At 31.7% G+C, this 19079-nt stretch overlaps 1 protein-coding gene across 2 annotated transcripts; it reads right to left on the bottom strand.

The window, feature by feature from the left end:
- Positions 1 to 5054: 5054 nt before the first annotated feature.
- LOC148598728 (protein dhs-3-like) lies at positions 5055 to 18639 on the bottom strand. 2 transcript variants are annotated; one of them, XM_088560654.1, is made up of 7 exons: positions 18419 to 18639; positions 13782 to 13966; positions 12901 to 13032; positions 11484 to 11725; positions 10496 to 10621; positions 8014 to 8127; positions 5055 to 5657 (listed from the first exon to the last, which is right to left on the bottom strand). In XM_088560654.1, exons 1-6 carry the CDS (start codon positions 18567 to 18569, stop codon positions 8031 to 8033), a joined length of 933 nt encoding a protein of 310 aa, XP_088416780.1. In that variant the 5' UTR covers positions 18570 to 18639; the 3' UTR covers positions 5055 to 5657; positions 8014 to 8030. The 2 variants fall into 2 exon arrangements, with proteins under 2 accessions (XP_088416780.1, XP_088416781.1); XM_088560655.1 differs by lacking the exon at positions 8014 to 8127 and having other exon boundaries at positions 5425 to 5657.
- Positions 18640 to 19079: the final 440 nt, after the last annotated feature.

Genomic DNA, 19079 nt, shown 5'->3' with positions numbered 1-19079 from the left:
TATAAGTACATGTTCATTAGCCAGTGTCAATATTTCAAAAAATACATCTTGATTTTTTTGTACAGACTTTGAAAATATGTAAAAATGAGCATCCCATGAAAATGTCCCACTTTACCAGACCCCAGCAGCAGCTTTTCACAAAACTTGAAAAATTACTGAAGTCCAAGAAAACTTCTTTTAACTATTATTGATGTCACCTGTTGCAAAAAATTTGATTAGAGTTAAATTACCATGAAAGTAGGAGTATTCTCAGACTAAGTTATATATTTCAAGTTTTGAGGTGCTTGGATCAGTACCCTATTAATCCTACAATTTTGATATTCTAATTTGAATATTTGCACCATCAGAATCGAGGAAACCAGACAAGATATTCCATATCCCTTTGGTAAATTGACTTATAATTAAGAGGACGCTTACCCTACCAGTGTACCTGGTCCATGTTCCCAGGTTTTAGTTACTTAATGTTCTTTGTTGTGTATGCCTGTTTTCCATGTCTGGTCTTTGTCCCTGGATAACATTCTTTTGATTTCCGCTAGAATCTTGGTTCCCTTGATTACTCTTTCACTGAAATGCACTGAATATGAACATTTTAAGGGAAGATAACTGTCAAAAACCTTATTTTTCTAATATTCTTTTGAAAAATTTCTTAGCAAATCCAGTGATGCAGATATCGAATAATGGTCTTTTAAAACAGAGAAAGCATCCTTCATTGAAATTATATTGTCAGATCCGTGGGTTTTTGACATGCACAAATCTGATTCTTACATAAAACTTACACTTGCATGTATTTGTAGTCACATTACAAAGGCAGGGTAAAAGAAAAACAATAATAAAAAAAAACTAATGAATCAAATTTATTGCAAAAAATATAATTTAATAATCAATAATAAAATAACTATCAATACTGATTGAAACATACAATTACTGCAAACATTTATTTTCACAGTCGCTAACTTTTGCAAAGGATATATAATATACATTTGCACTATAAAACATAGTTTTGGACCTGACAATTTCCCTACTGCAAGGAGTGAAAAGTATTTACAGTATACCATGAATATACTAGATATACAGCATATTACATGGATTAAAGAAACAACTGTAGATTCTCCTTGGTCTCGACAAGATTACAAAATTTCTCCACTAGATATAATTGATTCTAAAATTTGACTATCGAGAGTGGAGAAATCTTGTAATCTCCTAAAGCATTGGAGGAGAATCTGTTTCTCCCATAAAATCTGTATTAAACTTTGATACTTTAAATGGCATGAAAACTCTTGCAAGATTTAATCACCACCTGGTAGTGAAAGTCGTCTGCAGTATTAATTATCAGATTAGAATGTGAGAATATAGTATCCACAACATCACAGACTGTTTAAAAACCATTTTGGTTATCAAAGTCCTTCAAATGCTACCATCCAGCTACTTTTGCTAAGACTGTATTTCAGGCGAAGACTTTCAAATGATTTTTTTTTCCTGACCAACTGAATATCTCCGAGGACTAATTAGCCCCAAATTTTTGTTGAAAAATAAAAATTCAAAGAAGTTAATTTCTGAAAGAATGTATAGCAAATTTAAAAGCTTCACTGCTTAAATAGTTTTGAATAATTAAAAATAACATATTTCAATAGTCTTGAGCTGACAACATATATTTTATCTCGGCACAGTTGTTGTCTCTGACATATTAACTATATCCATTTTTGTTATATTTAATGACTTAAGACATCAATATATATATATATCTCTCTTACAAAAACCATTATATAGTCTGTGGTGCAGTCAGGATTTTCTTTTATTTCCTATTTTTTTAACAGCAGCATAAAAAGCTGCAGGTTGAACAAACAGAATTCAGTATTTTTTCATACTTTACCCATAATTCCTATAATTTGTTCCTATTTCCTACTTTTTGAAAAATAAACAAAATGAAGTCCGATGGTGAAGACCCAGTAAATATCAAAATACTGATGGACTGAGTCATTAAGATTCATCACAGTTTAATTTTTTATGGAAGGTATAATGAAAAGAAATACTGTCTGTGAAAGAAGGTATTTGTTTACCTAAAATCAGTTACAGTGGAAATTATACACTTTTTGGTGTAGTGCAAGTAAGTAAAATACATTATAACTATTATGATACATCATCAATATTTGATATAAAATGGTTTCCTGTCAGTGCTATAAGATATCCACGAGGGGTACAACATCTAAACAAAGAATGATATGCCATTTGATGAAAACAAAAAAAATGATTGATTCCAGTTTACAATCTTCTCATATTTAACCATTGATTAAGGGGCAAAATGTTGCTGCTCAACCTTCACATCTAAAGTCTGCGTCAACCCAAAGTTATAACAATGATGTCAAAATATGCTATGATGAATTAAGCTATGTGCAAATATGTTCTTTGAGTATCTGTACTTAATTCTAATGCCCAAGAATAGTTTGAAATCGCATTAAGGGCAGATAACTCGGTTAAAAACCTCATTTTTCAAACATTGTATTGAAAAATTTGTGAGCAAAGCCAGTGATGCAGAGATCAAATAGTAGTCTTTCAAATAGACAAAGCATCCTTAAGTGAAATTACACTGTCAGATTTGTTGGTTTTTGACATGCATTTCTCTGATTTTTCTTATTTTGCCTGATTCTTACAAATACTAACACTTAACAGTTAAGCTTAATTAAGATCAACAAGTGGTTAACAAAAGCTTTATTGCAGAGCATATTTTTAGGCCTAGTCATTTTAAATGCATTGGTGCACAACTGGTTGCTACTGAAATCTCCCATCTGATTTAAAAACTACAATTTGGCTTTTCCAAGAAATTTGCACAGAATCCTCAATATTGTTTTAATAGGTATTTAAAATAGCAGTCCTTTAATAAAAATGTAATTTATGAGGCTTAGAAAATTGTTGGAGTTTGCAAGTAAAAATACAAGGAAGTCTGTTTTATTGGAAGGAGTGTTATCATTCTGTTACCATGGATTTTATTACTTTTGTCTGGCCTTTAAAAGCTTACTTGAAGAAATGTTTACACTTATTCAAAACCTTTTGTTCATCTCTGTAATTATTATTTTTTATAGGGGTTATATAATGGTGCATTTGTTGTGGTTCACCATATATGTTTCCTTTTCTATTCTCTATATGGAACCCCTTTTGTATTTTAAAATCAGTTTGGCTTCAGAAGGTACAACTTACAAATTTATAAAAAAGGACTGTAAAACTGCATGGTTTAGGAAGATTTTAGGATTATTCAAGGTTTGTTTTAGACAGTTTTTACTGTGATATTAAATTACAAATTAATGGAGAAAGATATTATGACACAGAGGAGTTTTAGCTCCTAACAATTTATAGAACAATTAGAAACATCGGTAAAATTTAATACACAGACAGCTTTAATTTGCTATGAATCACCTGTTAGTTGTTTTGTTATATAAAATCAACATGATCAATGAATTTTCTGACTCCTCAACTAATTATTGAAATTACACCAGTATCAATAATTGTCTACAGAAATATGATAACATAAGTTTTGACAATCCCTCATCATATTTAACTTGTAGATTGTTATCCATGTAATTAAATGTGGCACAGGTGTAACAAACTAAAATACAGTGAAACCTGTGTAAACCAAACCTAAAACCTGTCTATACCAGACTTTTTAAAGTCACTCTATACATGTATCAATAGATAAAAAGCACTCCAGATAAGAATCGTGCAAAATGTGATTCATGGTTGGAAAGTCAACATATTTTAAAATTTTATATTTTGTTTCAAACTTTAAAACTCAAAGCAACTTAGTAACAAAAATAAAAAAAATGTGTAGCCTTTTTTGGGGTGTATCACATATAACAGAATTTGCATGATTCTTACAAAGACTACTACTTAAATATATTTTGAGCCTTAATTGGTAAACCAAATACCTGTATAAACCAAAAACATTTTCAGGTCCAAAAGGGGTTTTGCTTAAAAAGGTTTCACTGTAATTTAAGAAAAATATTTATCCATGGAAATATTGCTGTTAATTAACACCATAGCAGCATGTCCAAACTATGGCCTTTATCTATACAGCTTAATTATCTTATGATATATTTAACATTTACAAAACTGATAACAGCTAATGAGGTATTGATTACAAATTTCTAGTAATTTAGTATCACCCAGAAATAAAAAATACAGGTACATGTATAGAAACATGTCCATAAAGTAACCTACACTATGCACATAATGAAATATAACCAAACTCAGCTCAATTTAAACACTTTAACAATTTAATAATAGCAGTGATGGATCCAGATACTTTGAAAAAGAGGAGTGCCAGTTGGGGTTCATAAAAAAAGGGGGTCCTAGGGTCCAAGATTTTTGACCACTTCATAGAAAGAACCCATTCAACTGCATTGCCTGTGAATATACTGGTAAGTTCCAATACAGTCAAACCTGTCTATCAGTGACCATCCTTAAACCTGTCTTAAAAGACTGTATTTGAAATATTATTATTTATGCATTTTATTTGAAATTTAACTATATATACATGTAAATACCCCTGTTTTACGTGACCATGATTTTGCACTCTCTTGGAAGGTCACTTAAAACAGGTTGATTGTGTTACCATGGTTTTTCTCTAACTTAGAAAGTCACTTCAGACAGGTTTCACTGTATAAATCAGATGGTTCCATCTTACACAAGTCACATGGTTCAATACTACATATATCACATGGTTCCAAACAAAATAAATTGTGTACACCATTCCATACAACATGAATAAAATGGTTCAAGAACATTGTTTCTATAACGCTTGTAATATTCAAAGGGTAAGAAATCTGAAATTGTGAATATTATGTGTATTTGTACAATTACAACAAATTGTGCATGACTTTTACTTTATTGAACTGGAATAGTCCAATGTATTCCCTATGGAAAGTATTAAATTGGGCACCATGGCTGTTGTGGTAATTTTAAGTGGAACATTCATAAATGCAGTTAAATGGCTAATTTCTTTGGCTATTCTTATTCATTAAGATTCTGCACTTAAAATAACACATAAAAAACCATAAACAGTCTCACATGTATTCTATTTAATGTACATCATCAAGCCCGTATGCCTAAACATAAAATCAGTAAACAGCTAGCGTTACCAATTGATGAAAAAGAAATATATTTTTTTTGAAAAACCTAGTTCCGATAGTGATTACAATGATGATGCTAATGGGATATATAGAGTCTTCTCTTGATTAAATAAGAATCCTCCAATGAATTGCCTTAGGTACATGTATTTATAAGTGAAAAAATAAGGGCACTTAAACTTTCTATTGATGCCATCTCCTTCTGAACTATCATGTCAATCACCGTACCAATCTGAGGATGGTTATTAATCAAGAGAAAATCAACTCTATCATCGGAACATCATCACTATATGTGCTATAATACAATTGAATAAAACCTAATCAACCTATAAAAGATTAGCTGTGAGTGAAGAGAGGTTATCTTATTAGCAAGGTGTGACAATATGTTAACCTAGCATATAAAAATCTAAGGCACTGGTAATATAGTCAGAGTAAGCAGTCATTTATTCAACTTTTTTCTGTCTTCCTTTGAAGTCATCCATTGAGTTAGAAGCTCCAAAGTACAGACAAATAAGAGAAAGTACTTTGGTAGGAACAATTCTGAAAAATAAAAAAATAAAAATAAACTGTTACATGCTCTAAGACAGAATTAATATAACTTACAAGTTTACAGTCTGAAATAGAAAACAAAAGATGAGAATATCATTGTTTCAGATATGAAGATTTGAGTGGTGGTTTAATGTTTTTTTTTTTTTATTATAATTTCATTATCCAATCACCAATTATGTTGCAATGCAACTACTTGTATTCATCTTGATCCTGAAGTTATACTAGTATGTTCATTCCTAATACAAAAAAGAACAGATATAGTGAAATACAAGGAATGCACAATCGTATAACCCCTATAAAAATAGTAAATACTTACAGAGATTACAAAAGGTCTTCAATAAGTGTAAACACACCTTCAAGTAAGCTTAGGAAGGCCACAAAAACAAAGTAATAAAATCCATGGTAACACAAGGATGACAGGAAGAAGCATCAAATTTCTACAGGTTTTAATGATACTTAGTACAAAGAAGTTTCTTGTTGGGTCAGGTTTAGAAATAAATTCATGAAAGGGATTTCAGTTTTAAACCTGCTAATTATATAAAGGGAGATGTTTCCAGGCTATCATTTAATCATTTTTGCACAGTTTTAGAATAAAATTCACAAAATTTTAACAAAACAGGGACCATCCCTTCCTGACTCTGGAAATATATATTTATATAATAATATATATAAACTATTGAATTAGTTGAATTGGATCATTAGTAAGGGATATAGTTATACAAATGTTGTAATATTATGGTCATTTTTTTATATTAACATTGTTTCGCTAATAGGGTCTTTACATAGAAATTAAAACGCTACATTTAAAAACAGTTTTTGGCATAACTTGGGTTGTGTCTTTATTGTATGGCTTATGATGTACCAAGATTCTCAACCCAGTATGGGAAGAATTGGGATTTATTTTACATACAATAGGAACATAACTTTTTGTAGGTTCAAACTGGTCTAGAACTGGTATGTTAGTAAACTGCTAGTAGTTGTTAGTTTATACATTTGTGTAATTTATATTCAGTTTCTTAATTTCCCTTGTAACAAGGGACTCAGACCCTTTTTTAACTGTTTTTTAGATGTGTTTAATTGAGTGATACTTTTCCACAGCTGCCAGATTTTATAAGGATTGTGATTACACCAAAACACTTAAATCCTGCCACATTTTTTGTGCCTGCCCAAGTCAGAATTTCTGTTCCCTGCATGTCTTGTTTAGTTTTCACCTTTAGTCAATGTTTTATGTTACTTGAGTATAACGGGGCAACTATTTTGCTGTGCCTGTGTATGATGATGTTGTACATTTAAGACCAATGTGTGGCCTTGGGCTGACATTTTCATCCCAGTGGGGTTTTTGTCTCTTTGTCATATACACCATACCTATTCTCATCATATAACTAAATCATTGGTTAATCTTAAGTCAATTTACAGATTATAAGATTGCACCATAAAACAGTGAGGGAAAAATTATTATTATGCTAGGTATTGCATAGTGCTTTAATTGTGCATAATTAATTGATTTATAATAAGACATCTTTAGCTTGGTATCATAAGTATGTTTATAACAATCAGTCCAATGGAAATAAGAAATAGTGAAGCAATATGTATGGCCAATAAATTTCTAGGGGAGGTGTTAAGGGAAAAATTAAGTGGTAGTCTTGTAATAATCTTGCAAAGTCTGTTTTAATTATGACACACTCCTAAGAAGGCTACACATTTTTATTTTTTGTTATTATGCTGCTTTATAGGTCTATATAATGAAATGTATAATTATCCATTCCAGTCTGTCTGCTCTTGGCAGATAATCCACATTGAAAATCCAACAGTTTCTTGTGTATTTTAGTGTCGTTTAAAGAGTTATCTCCCTTACTTTTGAAATTCAAAGTGCTTTATTATAATTTTTATCTTCTTAAAACAAGGGTTTTATGAAAAGCCACATGTTAATTTCTGATTATTATAAAATTTTAAAAAAATATCAAAAATAAAATTATGTAGGCTTTCCAACCATGAATCACACTTTGCATGATTCTTATCTGGAGTACTACTTAAATTTTGAGTAATTTTTAGGACTAACACCAAAGTGAGATACCTTACAAAGTATTTCAATATTAGTACTGTTCATAGCATTTTCAGATATAGAAGAATTTAAAATAAAAAAAACATTGTTCAAAATTGCATTTTTTTCATGCCATATGACAGGTTAGATCAATATAATATAATCTGATTAATATAAAAAAACATGCAGTTTCAATTGTTTGTAATGGATGCACTATGAACTCCAAATTAGTCAGCAGAAAGTTACAAGAGAACTAGCAACTATATTATGTGTACTAGGCCAAAGGTCAAAATGCAGAAGACTGACCTAGATAAAAGACAACTTCAGTCTGATTTTGGTTGTCTCCCTTTGAAGTTGTCCATAAAATTACTGACACCTAAAAACTGACTGGCTACAAACTGACATTTAACAGGCAATACTCTGAAATACAATGTAAACATACTATGGATATGAATGTCAGTCAAATATACAGAACATGCATATAATTAATGGTTGATAAAGTTACATAAAGGATACATGCACATATGGTATAAATAAGAAATCATTTCCATATAAGATAGTACATGTATATGTACAACTATGGCATGCTACTAAGTAGATGTCCTCCTAAAGACTGTGCAGGAAAAAAAATTGTGAGTGAAAAGACCACATACTGGTATTTACTGTTTTTTAATGAAGATCATCCATTTAATTCATTTTGAAACAGAATTATTTTCATCTGAGTGAAGACAACTCTAATTTTTGCAAACTATTTCTACAAAAATCTTAAACATTAAATATCTAATGCTAGAAAACAGTCAAACAGAAGGAAAAAGTGAAAAATCACATCACATGAAATGACAGACTTATATACTTGAAGTGTAAAATGAACATACTAAGTAAGTGATACTACAAATGGTTGTATAGAAAACCTTTATTAGAAATAGTGTGACAGGCAAAGGGACTTATAGACAGAATAGAATTCAGGTAGATCACCTATTATGTAACATATTTTTTTCTATGATCTTGCATAGTGACGATAAGTCATACAGGCATATACATTTCAAGTAACTAATAGTGTTTTTTAAAATGATGTAAAAATTATTTATTCAAATTATATAATTATCTTAAACAATTTTGTACATAAAACTTTGTAGGTATAATTACAACCCCTAAAAAAGCCTCTTCCAATTGGAGATAAATGGCGGAAAATTTATTTCAAAGGGGAGAAAATTGGCAGGAAAGTGTTCTATGGAAATGAAATGGAATTTTAGTTTTTTTTTAATCTTACACCAAAAAGAGTTCAAATGACCCTTAATTTTCTTTTTGAAATATGAAAGAATGTCAGTTTAGTATTCTATACATAAATATATAAGAACTGCTATATACCAGTATTTAAATAGTTTGGGAAATAGTGAAATTCCTTATATAGGGATGAAGAAATTCACAAGGCATGACCACTACCAAGTTGAAATCAAAGGTACTGTACTAATTTGCAAAAGTGATAAGGTTAAGTACCGAGTGTGGCCAAGATGTAAAAGATATAGGAATAAAGCCTTTGATTTTTAGATAAGAAATTGCATATGATTATTGACAAACCGAGTAACATACATTGTATGATCACCAAAAATATACATGTAATTAGTCACTTTAATATGTAGCATGTATAGAAAAGAACAGAAGATTAACATCCCCAGAGATGTGGCAGAAATATGCTTGTCTGAAATACCTTTTATAATTTCTAAACTGAAATCTAAGTTTGGCAATACAAGGGTAAGTTCATCATCATCTGATTATTCATATTTGTTTAACACTGATATTTGTACATGTATACACCATGTATAAAATAATGAAGAAACTTCTGCCCCTCAAAAACAAAATTTAGGTGAAATAAAAAAAATATGGTGCTGATTTCATAAAAAAAACTTAAAGATACATTAGTTAAGTTGAAGATAGAAATAAAGGAATCCAACAAAGCAGGGCCTTTTAATGAGTTTTATTATGAAACCTGAATGGCAATGAAGTACTCCAGGAATGGCACTGAGGTACTCTAGGAAGGGCACTGAGGTACTCTTCAATGTGTAAGCAAGGAATGGCACTGAGGTACTCTAGGAATGGCAATGAGGTACTCTAGGAATGGCAACGAGGTACTCTAGGAATGGCACTGAGGTACTCCAGGAATGGCAACGAGGCACTCTAGGAATGGCACTGAGGTACTCTAGGAATGGCAACGAGGCACTCTAGGAATGGCACTGAGGTACTCTTCAATGTGTAAGCAAGGAATGGCACTGAGGTACTCTAGGAATGGCACTGAGGTACTCTAGGAATGGCAACGGGGCACTCTAGGAATGGCACTGAGGTACTCTTGGAATGGCAATGAGGTACTCTTCAATGTGTAAGCAAGGAATGGCACTGAGGTACTCTTTAGTGTGTAATCAAGGCCTTGGTATAGCTGTATAGAAGACCTTCATATCTGTACCAACTACTGATACATGAATTGATTAAAAAAAAGCTTTAGGTACCAGTCTATATAAGAACCAGGCAATTGGTGGCACATTGGTTTTTCCAATTTGGTCATTTTTGCCTCATATATATTCAATATATCTAGAAAACAAACAGCTGTTTAAAATTTATACTGACACATCTGTAACATAATATTATTTTAGTGCTTATAAAAGAAAAAAGAGAGGGAAAACTTTCCTGTCATTTTTCCTCAGAGTAATTCCTATCCCTGATTCTTAGACAGAGAAGTGCTTACATCTACACTAGAAGAAAAACTTTAAGGCAGCTTACAGGTTATTATACTTACCCTTTCAACGCCATGAAGAAATACAGACTCTTTGGTAACAGAACTACATGTTGGTTACACAGAACAGCATCTACTATTTTGTTGGCTGTATCTTCAGGTTGTAAAATGGGTAAGATGAAAGGAAACCTAGAAAAAAAAAAAAATGCTAATATAATTTAATCTATAAACTTTTGGAAGCAGTTTTAGTATCCCTTCTTTTTGAGTAGGATCTGTTTTCGAGGCAAAAAAAGTTCAAAAAGTAAAGAGTATCAGCTCAATCTGGATCTCGACTGTCTCAATATGATATTTAAATTAAGGTACTAGGATGTTTCTTCATTTCAAGAAAATGTACCAAGAAAATTTGAATTATTTTGTACATGCAATAACAAACTATTATATCTGAATGGGATGTATACTTATTTCTTAATTCAATTTTGTAACTAATTATATTAAAGGAATATGGTAGACACAGGGATGGGTTACACAGGAGTTAAGGGGAAGGAAGTGGGAATGTGTGGGATCAAGAATTAGGAATTTCTGGAGTTGGGGACTGAGGGTAAAGTAGTCTGGTTATCGTTTTATATGTCTTATTTATAAAGGGAAGGGAACTAAGAGTGAAGCATGGGGGACTTTACATGACCTTGTAGAAAAACTATGAACCATAAAGGGCTAACATGTATGGAAAGTGTCACGCTTAATGCATGTATTAAAAAGACCTTATCAGTAGAGTTCTGTCAGAGAAGGCTGCAAGTAGCCATTAGAGATGGCAAAAATTTCAGCCCTTACTCATTTCTCCCATTTTACGATATCAGTCCCAAACTGGTTTTTATTTATTTTCCATTGCACCCTGCTTTCATTTTATATTACCAACTGACCCTTGTTCAACTAATCTCTCCTCTTGGATATGAATGAAGTATTTGCAGCTAGATGATAACAGATGATGAAAAGACAACAATCAATAAATCATCTAATCATATAAGACCTAGCTTCCCAGCATTGTACTTCTTACCTAGTTTTCGCACCATCAAACATCCCAGTATTAATGTAAAAAGGGCAAATAACTGTGGTCTTTACTTCCTTTCCCATCATTTCAAGTTCAAATCGAAGTGATTCGTCAAATCCAACTGCAGCAAATTTACTAGCGCAATAGTCTGCAAGTCCATTCACACCTAGGTACCCAGCTGAACTAGCAATATTTACAATATGACCATGATTTCTCTCCATCATACCAGGCAAGAAGGCTTTGCAGGTCTATAAATAAAAATAAATTGAAATTACAGTAATACCTCACTTATCAATATGTGAGTACATGCCTTGGTAAGAATCAGGCATATTTGGAAAATCAGAAACATGCAAGTCAAAAACCATCTGATCTGACAATATAATTTCAATCAAAGAAGTCTTTTCTATTTGAAGTGACTCCTTTTTGATCTTTTATTAGAATGTTACAAAATTATTATTTGACTGAGTTATCTGCCCTTAAAATGAATGTTACTTTGTAGAGCAGTTCATTTAAATTATAACTCATTTTACAATTAGTGACACTGTCAAATTGATGGGTTATTTCATATCATGCCTGATTCTTATAGAGACTGACTCAAAACAGAGTTGTGATACCTGAGTTCCTGTAAGAATTGGGCAGTGGTTGAAACAATTGATCAGAGAAATGGAAAATGCTGAAAAAACACCATTTTATTTATTTATATTTACCAACTTTACCCATGATCATTTTTTATGAAATAGTGTCCCAAATAAATTTACAAACATGTAATTATTAAAAAAAAATAGTCATAAGAATTAACATATGAATTTTCTATGAATCCATTGTATACAACACTTTCTGTTGTGTATAGCTTAGTGATGGGGTAAAAAAAAATCTACTTATAAAGTACATAACAATGCAAAAGTACTTGTTCAAGGTGGAGATGAGAGATCAAATATTTTTGATAGTTTTTTAAATGTAACATTCCATTGTTTTTTTTCTGGCTCCCTATACCACAATGTACTTCCTATCTGACAAAGAAAAGGTCTACAAAATGTTTCCTTTCCTAATTTTCTAGTCTGAAATATGTGTATATGGGGAAATTAGGGCTGAACTGATATTTCATTTGAGTAATTAAATCACATGTAATGAAAAAAAAATGCAAAATATTCACAGGATCAAACCTAATTTTACTGGACATCACCTTCCTTCTGATAAATCTTAGGAATAAGCTGTTCTAATTAGTGTTGGTCCAAGGTCAAGGACCATCAATTTCTGACTTATAACCTTTGACATTAATTAATTTAAGACCTGGAATATTAACCTTATGCAGAGGACTTTTGCTTTTCTTCCAGTGGGACTATTGATATTTGAAACTTAAAAAAGTCCAGGACCTTCTACTCTTAAAAGTATATTTGATCCCCTGAGAACAAGTAATACATACCCAGAAATGAGCCATGGTATTGACTTCCATAGTTTTCTGGATCAAATGATCAGGACAAGACAAAAACTTTTTCCCCGTGACAATTCCTGCATTATTGACTAGAATATCTACATCTCCAACTTCTTCTTTGGTCTGTAAATGAAAAGAAAACAAAATAACTGGACTAGGCATTCCAGGAGTAACACAGCAGGTGTCTTACAAGACACAGGAACTGCTCACCCTTCCAAATTAACTGAGTCCGTATCCTGGCGTTGAGGTCCTGCTGTTTCTGTCCATACTTATTTGGTTGTTTTAATTTGTTTTGTACTGTGTATTCTCATGTTGTCTTTTTGATGTTATGGTATTATTTTTTTCCCCAAGGACTTCCCCTTGTGTGTTCTTTTGTTATTTTTCCATACAAAACTGTCCTGAATCATTTCTTACTATACTGGTACTGTTTTAAAATACATATAGGGCATAATTTGTTGTAGTTTTTATGGTTCCTTCTAATGACAAATTCAGTTGCTTCACGGAAAGTAATCCTTTTTAAATGCAAAGAAGCCTTCATGAAATCTATAAATATAAAATCAATTTATATTTAAAAGAATTTCCAGAAGACACTATATACCAAGTTAAGACTGGTATTGGGACACCCTAAAATCACAGTAGCCAAGCAAGCTGCCATGTTCTGAAGTACCTACATCATTTTCAACCTGTGTACATTGTAAAACCTAAAAATAATGTTTAAGAATTTCACAGATTTTGATGTATTGAAGAACACACTTAAGCAATAGAAAAATAGCTCTGAGAATGCTCACAAAAAGACATGTATAAACCCTTCTTGGATTTTTAGGTATCAATAAAACTGTGTCCAGTAAAGTTCAAAATATGACTATATTTACCTTCTTTGCTACAGCATAGATAGCCTCCCTATCACTTAAGTCAACTTGAAATGTCCTGACATAAGCTCCTAAGGACTTAATCTGCAATGCCGTTTCTTCATTACCCTGTTCATTGACATCCCAAAGGACCAGTCTACAACCTAATTTTGCAAACCGAACAGCAATTAGTCGACCAATACCACTGCCTGAAAAATAATTTCATATAAAAGTCAATGAAGGATAATAACAAAATTAACAAACTGATTGAAGGATAATAACAAAATTAACAAACAATTCTTAGCAAAAATCAAAAGGATAATCAAAAAGGAAAGTCTGCATTACAAATGTCAACATCAAGGGAAAAACTACAAAGTTGGAATGGTCCTGACTTATTTGGTACAGTCATTTCCATCGAAAATGGTGGGTTAAAAAATTAAACCTGGTTTTACAGCACGCTAAACCTCCCGCTTCCATTTCTATTAGTAATTTCCAGTATATTACAATACAAAAGGCAGTACAAAGTTGGTAAAATCAGTAATGAACAGTAAATATTTAAAGTGAAAATAAAAGGAACTAAATACAATTAAAATAAGTTCAATAATTTGATACGTTAAGATACATGTACAAGTAAAAGATTTGAAAAGAAATTCTATAAAAAGTCTAACAGACTGCTCCACATAACCATATGTCCCAAACTCCTAGCTGAATTATCCCATAAAACTTTTTCAAATCAAAACATTACAAAACTTTTTTTCTTGTGACATAAACTTTACTTGACACAGGTTAAGACTTCAAAGGTTATCCTATTGCTCAGGACAAGTGAAACTTACATACATGTATACCATTAAGACAAGTGAAAGGTAAATTATACCTTCCTGGAGGAAAACAAAATTCTATTCATTTTTCAATATTTGCGTACTAAAGAACAACCTATTTTCAATTTGGGAAAGCAGAATCTTCATCAACCTAAGCTGGATAAGACAAGGTTCATAGTATGTTAACATCATACCCTGTGACACAATTGAGGATTTGAAATAACCAGTCAATCACAATTTTTATCTAAATTAATGTTAAACTATTGAGATTGAGCTTGAAATAGTAAATAGGATAGTCAGTTCATTATTGGGAAAACAAGGTATTCCTTGAACCAAGAACTGTAAGAGATTTAATTCGTGCAGGGAACAATTGGTAATGAACATTTACTAACATTTACATTATTATATTACATTTTGTATATTACCCAGGCCTCACGTAAAGAGGCGGTAATTAGGGCTGTAACAATACACCTAAACATGTACAATTTCTCCACTTTCCTCAGTGGAGTTATTATAAGAGTGAGTCACAGTGTCTCCACTCTCCACAGCGGAGATATTATGAGGGGGGAGGGGTCACAGTGTCTCTACTCTCCACTGTGGAGATATTATGAAGGGAGTCACAGTGTCTCCACTCTCACAGTGGAGTCCCTGTTTAAAAAATTATCTATAACTGACTTGTCCTGTTTTTATACCAAAGTATATTTAATGGTTCTAGCAGTCAATAATATTTCTCAGTTAAGGACAGAAAAAAAAAAAAGAAAAGTTACAATGGAGTAATTTTATCTTAGTGTTTACTCTGATGGAGTCACAGTGGAGGACATGAGTAACTCCACTGTGAAGAATAGAGCAATTTTGGTTGATGGTAGTGTATAATGCTCACTGTACATGTGCTTTAAAAGTTCAAACAATCACATCCTTACGGCCGACTTTACTTCTGAAAGATTTTGAGCAATGTTTTGACAGAGAATCTACATATGTAGGATGTCCCTATGTAACATCCAAGAGTATCCAGTGTGAAATACTGACCACCGAAAAAAAAAAATAATATCAAATTTAATCAGGGGAAATTGTATAATAGTTAAATGTTTTCTATAGCTATTAAATATTTTCCACACTCAACCTCATGATGATTAAACATACAAGTATCTGAAAAAGGTTTTCTTTAAGGGTACTATAAAAAAAAGTTAGGCTTGGTTCTTTGTGGAGTAAAAAGAGTTTATAGTGTTATAAGTGTTAACGATTTGGATAGTTTTTTATATGATGTGTTATCCAGGATGCTTTTAGATATTAATTTTCATCCAGGATGTTTTCAGATATTAATAAGTATCCTGAATGATATTTCATGGAATATTTTACATGTAGTTTTTAACCAAGGATATAGTTTAATTGATATTATCCATTTTATCAAGGATCTTTATAATGAGACAGGGTTGGAATCTCAAGCTTTCTTGTTGTACATGTACATGTATCTCGCGTGGCAAGATTTAATCATACTCGTCACTTAAATTTTTTAAGTGTCTTGTAATTGTTGGTTAATACTCTCAATATATGGTTTTTGGAAAAAAAATTTTATATACATTGATCAATACCTCAGTAATAAAAAATGTCCACATCAAGTCAAAATTCAGGACCTTAAGGGAGGAGTTTGAAATTCAAATTAGTATTGTAGCCTTCACTTACAGGATATCACCAATTTGAAGTACATATTCAGTGTATTAAAAAAAATTACAAATGCAGATTAATCACATGGATTTAAAAAAAAAATTCTTATAGACATCATTACAAAATGTAAATACCATATTATATGAATAAACTTAGCTTAAGTTTATATTTAACTCCTGGATTTTATCAAGAGTAAGTCAGTTCTGTTCACTCTTCATATATGAATTATATCCAGGATATTATTTAATAGTATGAAATAATATCCTCTGTATAATTATGAATTCTATTCACTCAATGTGAACTATTTTCTGGATATCATTTAATACTGTATAGTATGAACTTATATCCTTTGTTAAATAAATTATAGCAAATATCATTGTTCAACTACATGTTGTGGAAACAATTTAATAGGTGTGGAAAATTGTTCATTATAGGATTACACAGCTTTTTTCAGTTGTTCATGCATGTATGAACAGGAGTTGAATTTTTTTTTGGGAAGACCCGAGCCCTGAACTTTTCCATCTTTTGTACACTAAGCCCAAACAATGTTTTGTCAAGTCCCAATCGTAAGATATATAAATGCGATTTTGTTATCTGATATTCTTATGTATATTTCTATGTTTGCAGGGGAGAAGACACAGTGTCAATTGATTCTGTCTCCCGGTCTAATGCTTTGTCATCAGCTTTCCGTTTCTGCGGTTTTTTAACTGTGAAATTGTAATTGAGCAATGATATTTTTTCTCAAAAGTTTATCAACGAAAGTAGATCTTTATCATTCCAGCACTTGAGTAATAAAATTAGTTGTATGTCAAAAAATGTGCCTGATCAAGCACAGGTGTGATTCATACTTGAGAATAATTAACCTACAGGAGATCGTTCTAATGAATACCCATTCTAAAAATAAAGTTATAACTATTTATATGTCAGGGAATAGACTGAGAAACATGGTCCATATAATGAAAACAAAATCTTTCAAAAAAGAGTTTTTATTTTTTTTAGAATTGCCATGCTGACAGTATTATTTCATTGTAAAAAAGGGCAAGTCTGAGTTTCAATTTTTTAGTCCTGGGCATTAGGCTTTATGAATTATCAATCCCTGATGAATGGATCATGGAGGTGCCAAACTCAATGAACGGCCGAAGGAAGTTCATGTAATGTTTGTGAGAGGAGAGATCCTTTTATACATGCATGAACGACCAAAAACAGCTGTTTAATCCTTATAATTCTATCCTGACATTTGGGAATTTTTTTTTTTTAAATGAGTTAAACCGGTCAATGTATTTATAAAATCTAGTTCTGGGATAATTTAATTTGGGGGCGAATTAACTGGTAGTTGGATTTTAAGCATTTATAAGTTTCTTTCACCGAGCTGAAAATTACTCTTTGTAAACAAACTTGACCGGTAAATCAATGTGGATGTAATAAACTATTCTTACGGCTATATTATGCCCTTTTAGTTCATTGCCACACTCTTTCGAACTACACGACCGCTATATTGGTTTCAGGTTGACTGACGCTCATGCATGTATGAACAATCTGGTAAGGTTAATGCAAGTATGAACTTTCTGTCAAAGATGTTCTCGACCAATCAAAAACTGCTATAAGCATGAAGAATATCATGATTAGAATTATAGTGAAATAATATCCTCCAGAAAAAAATTAATGTGAAAATAATTTCCACATGATCAGATTTCATCCAGATAGTATTATGTCTTACACCTACTATTGTTTTTAGCAAGTTCTAGTAATTGTATTTTTTGTGCTGAACATGCCATAACCATTTTGGTGTTTACACAAATAAATATTGCCACAAAATTTTGACCAACAAAATTATACTCCCCAACCGAGGATCAAACTCTAGACCCCTTGGTGACAAGCCAGGGACAAACCAAGAATTAATTCTTTAGCAAAGTCAATTAACTGGCTATTTAAATATCACTACCTACCACAATGCAGGTAGGCCGTCTAACCCCTTATTGCATTAGGTGTTGGAGATATTTTTTTTCTTTTTTTTTGTTTGACTACAACCGATCACTGAATCCCAAAAGGGAATAGTAGGCAGTCATGCCACACAACGTATCGGTGCATTATCAAGATAACCACATGTCAATTCAATACAAATAGGTCTGTCCCTGCTTGACAAAGCGTTAACTCATATAAAATAAACACAAAACCTCATACCAGCTCCAGTCACAAGGACTGTTTCGCCTGCGACTTCTTTGACTCGCCAGCTTGCAGGAATGAATGCAAAAAAGACAGCTTGGATCCAGTACACGAAAATATAGAAAAACGTTACTAGAAATTCCTTTAAGCCAGTCTGAAAGTCAGTCATTATCGATAATTTGAAGAAAACTTCGCTTTAAATGACAAGGAACTTTGGACTCTAGATATCCGGAAGGTCAGGAAATGGCACGTTATTTGGGTCTCACTAATTGCCGACAAGAAGCGTCAAGAAGCGACAAGAAATTGATTTAGCGACAAGAAACTTGAATTAACGAAAAGAAACATTGAATTAGCGACAAAAAACTAAAACAATACCGACAAGAGGATATAGACTATATTTATTTTCAGTTTGAATAATAAAAAGATGAAAAAAGTATCTTTTTTAATAGGAAAACTGAAAATGGAGAAGTTTGTAAGAAGTTATATTTAAAAAAAAATAAATAAAAAAAAAATAAAATAAAACTTTTGTACATGCATAGTTGATATAAATTTGCCATGTAAGGTTAAAAATTAAAAAGTTAGTGACAAAAGAATGAAGAGGAAATGATTCTTTGAGCCAACTAAATTTTATGACTTTAATAGTAAAGTTACCCATCCGATGCTATATTTTATTGTGGTT

Source organism: Perna viridis, chromosome 14, assembly GCF_037379345.1.
Source record: "Perna viridis isolate PV_CMFRI_1.1 ecotype Kerala chromosome 14, ASM3737934v1, whole genome shotgun sequence".
Classification (NCBI taxonomy): domain Eukaryota; kingdom Metazoa; phylum Mollusca; class Bivalvia; order Mytilida; family Mytilidae; genus Perna; species Perna viridis.
This window is presented reverse-complemented; position numbering and strand designations above follow the sequence as displayed.

What these genes read in the sequence shown, in the direction of transcription:
- LOC148598728 (XM_088560654.1), bottom strand. Translation starts at nt 18,569, where the DNA reads ATGACTGACTTTCAGACTGGCTTAAAGGAATTTCTAGTAACGTTTTTC. An exon ending in TCTATGCTGTAGCAAAGAAG is followed by an intron (nt 13,033 to 13,781) that starts GTAAATATAGTC and finishes TTTCATTTACAG; the next exon opens with ACCAAAGAAGAAGTTGGAGA. An exon ending in TTTGATGGTGCGAAAACTAG is followed by an intron (nt 10,622 to 11,483) that starts GTAAGAAGTACA and finishes TTTTTTTTCTAG; the next exon opens with GTTTCCTTTCATCTTACCCA.